Source organism: Nicotiana tabacum, chromosome 8, assembly GCF_000715075.1.
Source record: "Nicotiana tabacum cultivar K326 chromosome 8, ASM71507v2, whole genome shotgun sequence".
In the NCBI taxonomy this organism is placed as follows: domain Eukaryota; kingdom Viridiplantae; phylum Streptophyta; class Magnoliopsida; order Solanales; family Solanaceae; genus Nicotiana; species Nicotiana tabacum.
This window is the reverse complement of record NC_134087.1, coordinates 136,057,430-136,063,932: the sequence shown is the minus strand read 5'-3', so window position 1 is coordinate 136,063,932 and position 6,503 is coordinate 136,057,430. Positions and strand designations below refer to the sequence as shown.

The window sequence follows — 6,503 nt, the reverse complement described above, 5'->3', positions numbered from 1 at the left end:
TCCTAAATAATTTACCAATAATAGCTTAGTTTTTAATATTTTAAATTGAGAATACAAGTAGTCAGCAGTCTCCAAAGAGTTGGACAGAGTGATAATAAGGACGAAATTTCTTCTCCCCTTTGGTCAGCTGAAAGCCTTTGATTCCTTTTTTAGGGTTTGCAATTTCCTGAATTAGGGTTTCTCTGTATCATCAATTTTTTTTTAAAAAACGACCTTTTCTAATTCTAGAGTAACTTAACCATGAAATTAAAGTTGAGAATATCCCAATTCCATCTCCTAATTCTGCTATTTGCAGTCATTTTTTTCTCCTTTACTGTCAGTTCACACGGTTTAAAGCCACTGCCTTCCCATCAGGATGATGAAGATATCTGTCCTAGAACGCAACTAACTACGGATTCTTGCCCCATTAACTGTTTCCGACCCGACCCGGTTTGTGGCGTCAACGGGGTAACATACTGGTGTGGCTGCCCCGATGCTCATTGTGCTGAGGTCCGTGTTGCCAAGTTAGGGCCTTGCACTGTTGGAAATGGAGGGTCCGCTTCTGTTCCGGGTCAGGCCCTCCTCTTGCTTCATATTGTTTGGTTAATGCTTCTTGGTATTTATTTTCTAGTCGGGCTTCTTTAATTGATTACAAGTTCTTTTTGTTGTTGTATATATGAATGAAATTCACTATTGGTTGGTTTCAGATTTATCATTGTTTATTGTTGAGGATTCAATATAATTAATGGAGATTCAGATATTTTTTGCATCTTGGTCTTCTTTAGTTCTTTTCATTTCTAGTTTAATTGTCTTTAGAGGCAGATCTAAGATTTGAACTTTATGGGTTCCAGTTAAGAGTTCTAGCACAACTCATTTGATTTACTGGGTTTGAAATCAGTTATTTATACTTATTTAGTGAATTCTTTTAACAGGTATACAAGGTCTAAGCTAAAGCTGTTGGGTCTGGATGAACCCATAATCTACCCTCTACATCCTGATTGCCTTTGTTTCATCATATGAATAATTCTATATAGAGCCTAAATTATTAAATGTAATTGTACTTCTTGGTTTTGTTGTAAGCAAGAGCAAACCTTGTTAAGTAGGAGATTTTCATTACTTGAATTTTTTTATAAAGCAGAGCTTTTGCTGCAAGATTCTTAATCTAAGATTGATATTGGACACATCGATCGGCAGCTCTATATCCCCCTTTTAGCTTGTTATCAGCTAGTTCTTACTGTAAAGTCAGAGAGAATGCAACAAATACTCCTTGGCTAGACTTCAAGAAATGATTGGGGAGGAATTTCCATTGAATTAGAATCTTCTGTAAGAGTTTAATGGGCATGCTGATTAAACTTGGACAGGCTAAAATGGGTTGAGTTAATGAAAAAGTATGACTCAACACGTCCAAAGTATGCTTAGGCTCAGATTGGTTGAGCAACGGATCAAACCCAACCCATCCAACATAAATACATTTTTTCAATTCTTTTCAGCTTGCAGTAATTATCTGTCTTTTCTTTTCGTCTGATGAAGTGATCTCTGTTTTATGTGCTTCACGGCTAGAGAAATTTTTGATCAGTTAATTTTGTGCTCTGCAGTTATTGCTTGTTGAGATAAAAAAAGTTAAACAATGATTAAGATAATCTTTGCAGCTAATTTATAGTTCAAGGAAGTTTATGATCTACAAATGCAATTTCTTTCCTTGCTGGAGGATGGGGATCAGGAGTCTGGTGATATTCTCTCTTTATGATTTTCCTTTCTTCTTTTGGCTGGTGCCTTGGTGGTATTGGTGGTATAGGGGGGGATTCCTTTGTTTTTTTTAAGCTGCTAAATGACAAGCTCTCATGTCGACTAACATTATCGAAATATGATGCAAGTTTTTCCTACTTAATCACAATCCTAAGAGGAGGTACACTTGAAAGATTAATTAGATACTTCTTTTGTTTTCATAGGTTACAAATTAATTGAAAAGGCTGGGTTTCTTCTTATGTTTCCTCCGGTGATACTTTGCTACTAGAGCGGATTATCCAGTGGATTGAGTGGATATTTGATGGGTGCTTGAAGTTATTGCCTGTAACGACAACATGCTCTTGATTTTCTTTTCTTTTCTTTTTATGCTTTCTTGGTCCTTTCTTGGGACTTTCTAGACCCCCCTCCCTGGTTGCTTGAAGTTATTATGTTACAATTTCTACCTCTCAACCCTAATGTGTCTCCTATACTAGATGTGAGGACTTGTATAATTTACTAGCATAAGCTAGATCTTCCCTTTGTAGTTCTATTGAAGAGCCACTTAGTTACTTAATGTCCACCCCCAGTGCCTTTGATGATGACAAAGGTGTTATGTCCAAATGAAGGACATGGGTAAATGATAACGACAACAATTACAATAACACGAAGAGCCAACTTAACAATAACCTAAACCATATCATCATCATCTCTATCAAGTATAGAAGATCCTGATGTTTTGACCATGCACCAGACAAACTCGTAGAGGCTTGTAGATTTTTTTTTTTGTTGATGAGATCATAGGGGCTTGTAGATTTTTTTTATAAGATTGTAGGGGCTTGAAGATTGTGTTGGTTCGGGACACTTCACATCGGGAAATTATGTCATTAAAAGTTGCCCTTCGTGTTTGCTAGTTCAAAATTGCCTCTAGATCTCTTGCATCAAAATGTGAATCTATTGCATTACTTTGAGTGTCAAAACATTCACCTGCATTTTCTAACTCTTCTTTTGGACACCAAAAACAAAATTGCGTATATGTTACTTTTATTCAATTTCTAGGTCTGCGTTCTCCGTAAGTTGGATGCAATTGTTGAGTAATCTGAATGTGTAATAGTGAGGTTGATATTATACCTCCTTACAGATCTAAGGGCGAGACTCATGTTTTACTTCACTTATCACAATGCCGTTAAATTGCCATATGAGGTAGTTTTCTTTGTTAACTGAAAGGATACTTTACTGAGGCAGACGGAATTACTAGTTCTACGTTCAGACATAAATTCAAATATAAAATGCAGAAATCAGATGGTAAAAGCTTAAGAGCTGGCAACAGAATTACTTGGAAGTTCTTAAAGACAAAAGAATGTTGAGCGTAACAAATAATTTCAATGGCTTTTCTTCCTCTAACATAGCTGCCCGGGGGCGAATCTAGCCTTATGGTACCGGATTCATTTTGATACTGAACATAATTTATGTGTAAGAATTCATTAATATTGCAATAAATAGTAGATATGAACCCATAACATTAAATATAATTGGTTGAATGCTAAAAAACTTAGAGATTGAACTCATAGAGTTTAAATCTTGGATCCGCTCTCTCAGTAACACAATCAGCGGAACAATGGTGCAAGCAAGTCCATGTGAAAAGAATAGGCATCCTATCATTGACCAGATCTACTCAAGACTAGAGATGTGTGTAAAGCTAAATAATCCAGAATGGCTAATTAAAAGATAAAGCTACCCTATAAACGAGTCTAACAAAGCACTCAGTGATCCTTCTTGTCAATTGACTCAGCAGATAAATCACTCTGTGTCAACTCAGCTTGAGAGGTCTCTGGAAACTCAACGCCAGCATTCTTGGCCGTTAAGTTTTTGTATATGGTAAGAGCTTGAGCCACCATGCTGGCAGGATTAGAAGCATTTGTAGGAAGTAACAGTGTTGTACCCTTTAAAATTGAAAAGAGAAGAACAGAAAATAAAAAAGGATTAGAAAATGCAGTAACGTATGATGATTTGCTAAATTAGAAGGTTTCTGTCATGCTTCACCTCCTTTGCAATGTTACTGAAGGCTTGGATGTACTGCTCTGCAATCCTCAAGCTTGCTGCCTACAAAACCCGATAATAAAAGACGATGCAGATTAGCATTGATGTAATGTAATATTACAATCCAAAGTTAATGAATGAATATAATCAAGCATATTTTTATCCAAAATCTTGTTACATGTCGTGGAAAAAGAGTTAGACATAATAATCTCACCTCTGTACCTCCATGCTCTTTAAGGGTTCGCGACACCAAGGCTATTCCTTTCGCTGTAGCTTGTGCTCTAGAGAGGATGGCTTCAGCTTCACCTGATTCATCAGAGAGGTTTGATGATCAGTAAAACAGGTTTGATGATCTCAGAAACAAATCTGGCTTCACAAACTTGTTGCTGAATGTAAGGGGAAAAGGTAAATGTCCAAAGTTTACTAACCTTGTGCTCTGTTGACCTGGTCCATCCTTGCAGCTTCAGAGGCAAGGATCACAGAACTCTTCCTTCCATCGGCGATATTTATATTCGCCTGCCTCTCACCTGTTGTATGTGACAGACATAAATTTGACACAGAATTTACAGTCACAGGCTAAACATGAAGTTAGGACAGAATAAATGCAGTAAATTTGGTGTACTGTTCAGTATATGCTTTTACTCGGAAATGTAGGTAAGTGTAACCAATGTGATATAGAAAAGCATGCTCCTCCTTATTGCCTGCACAATCTACCTCAAATCAGGGACTATTACCTTCAGACTCCAGAACTTGAGCTCTTTTTTTACGTTCTGCTTCTGCCTGCATCTCCATGGCTGCCCTAACCCCAGGTGGAGGAGATATATCCCCTGAAGAGGAAATATTAATACATATTCAGCAATGAAGAACAGATAAAATGCTTTAGTAATGATGAAGAAATCAGCAGAGCAGAACAGGCTAAGCTCCTATGTACTTATTTCATAACGAAGACATTTCAAGCCCCAGTCTTTTGCAGCATCATTAATGGCCATCTGAAAGAAACACAATGGGACGAGGCTATAAAATCTTAAAGTGAAAGAACAAATAGCCAAACGGTATTGGTGAAGGAGAAACTGAATGGAACGAGGCTATAGTTTTCTGATCGATAAAAACTTACCACAATCTTGTCATTCAATGTGTCCCTTTCCTCAAAGGTCTTGTCGAGGGTGATCTTACCAAGCTCACTTCGCATAGTTGTCTGTGCTATTTGAATTACCGCATACAATGGATTCTCAACTCCATATGACGCCAATTTGGGGTTCACAAAAGCTTTGAATGGAGCTCGAGTTGAATATATCTGTAACAAGTTGGGCATGATCAATATATATGCTCCAACTTGAGGGGGAGTGTTGACATACAAGTTGTCTAGCACATGTATACACATGTACTACATCATAGCTAGCACATGTATATGAGTTGTATAGTAGGTGTAATACAAGTTGTGTAGCACATGTATACACATGTACTACATCATAGCTAGCACATGTATATGAGTTGTATAGTAGGTGTAATTAGGTGTATGACAACTAATAGATTAGGTGAATTAGTATTATAAATAGGCCTTGTAATCTTCTCTTCTAGATATGAAATATAGAACTTCTTTGGTTTCTAACATGGTATCAGAGCATTGAAGTTTTTTCATCAGTTTGTTGTTGGGAATTTTTTTTTCCCCGTTCGAATTATTTTTGTTCAGAACAGTCTTTCGCTGCTTTGATTCTATTTCACTATTTCCGGCCATTTTTTGCCCCGGTCGCTTCTTTACAGATTTTTCTACTCACTATTCCGACCAAAGTGGTACTGTCAGAATTTTTTTTTCCTGACAACTTTCATTTTCCAAGATCACTGTTCCGGCACTGTTTACTATTCTGTTCACTGTTCAAATATTACTATTCACTGTTCATTGTACTATTCAAATATCATTGTTCACTGCACTGTTCAAATTTCACTGCATTGTTCTTGACTATTTGATTCTGCTATTATTCGAGTGCAAGATGACTGAAACGAAATCTACCGTTGATGTCATTCCGGTTATGTCCAAAATTACGGAGAATAAGTTCATGGGTTCCAATTACATGGATTGGAGTAAGACGATCCGTCTCTATTTGCGGAGCATCGACAAAGAGAACCACTTGGTTGATGATCCACCCAAGGATGAGACTAAATCAGTCTGGTTAAAGGAGGATGCAAAATTGTTTCTCCAAATCAAGAATTCGACGCATAGTGAGGTAAATGATCTAGTTTCTCATTGTGATTATGTGAAGGATCTAATGGATTATTTAGATTTTTTGTACTCTGGCAAAGGAAACTTGTCTCGCATGTATGATGTGTGCCAAGCATTTTACCATCCATCCATGCAAGATCGCTCTCTCACCACTTACTTCTCAGAGTTTAAGAAGGTGTATGATGAGCTTAATGTTATATTGCCGTTTAGTCCAGATGTGAAGGTATAACAGGCTCAACATGAACAACTGGCGGTCATGAGTTTCCTTTCTGGTCTTTCTCCCGAATTTGAAGGGGCCAAATCGCAGATTTTATCTGGGACTGCTATCTTTTCCTTGAAAGAGGCCTTTACAAGAGTGTTGCGTACTGAAAAGTCTCATCCAGGTCCGACAACCACGATCGATAGTGGTGCTCTGCTTAGCCGCGTCCAAAAGAATAGGAGTCATAGTAATCACAATCGGAGTAGCGATAGTCGAGACCTAAAGCAAGGGGAAGTTGAATGTTTTTATTGTCATAAGCTCGGTCATACCATACGTTATTGTGTG

At 37.5% G+C, this 6,503-nt stretch overlaps 1 protein-coding gene across 1 annotated transcript; it reads right to left on the bottom strand.

Moving 5' to 3' along the window:
* Positions 1–2,110: 2,110 nt before the first annotated feature.
* LOC107820105 (uncharacterized) lies at positions 2,111–5,053 on the bottom strand. Its single transcript, XM_016646323.2, has 7 exons — positions 4,856–5,053; positions 4,673–4,730; positions 4,476–4,568; positions 4,170–4,268; positions 3,956–4,047; positions 3,745–3,804; positions 2,111–3,644 (listed from the first exon to the last, which is right to left on the bottom strand). The coding sequence occupies exons 1-7, from the start codon at positions 5,051–5,053 to the stop codon at positions 3,465–3,467; spliced, it is 780 nt and encodes a 259-aa protein (XP_016501809.2). The 3' UTR covers positions 2,111–3,464.
* Between the last annotated feature and the right edge of the window lie 1,450 nt (positions 5,054–6,503).

Excerpts from the sequence above, each read along its gene's own strand:
- LOC107820105 (XM_016646323.2), bottom strand. The coding sequence starts at position 5,053 with ATGCCCAACTTGTTACAGATATATTCAACTCGAGCTCCATTCAAAGCT. Across the intron at positions 4,048-4,169 it reads CCAGGTCAACAGAGCACAAG|GTGAAGCTGAAGCCATCCTC; the intron begins GTTAGTAAACTT and ends CTGATGAATCAG. Across the intron at positions 3,645-3,744 it reads TCAGTAACATTGCAAAGGAG|GGTACAACACTGTTACTTCC; the intron begins GTGAAGCATGAC and ends TCAATTTTAAAG.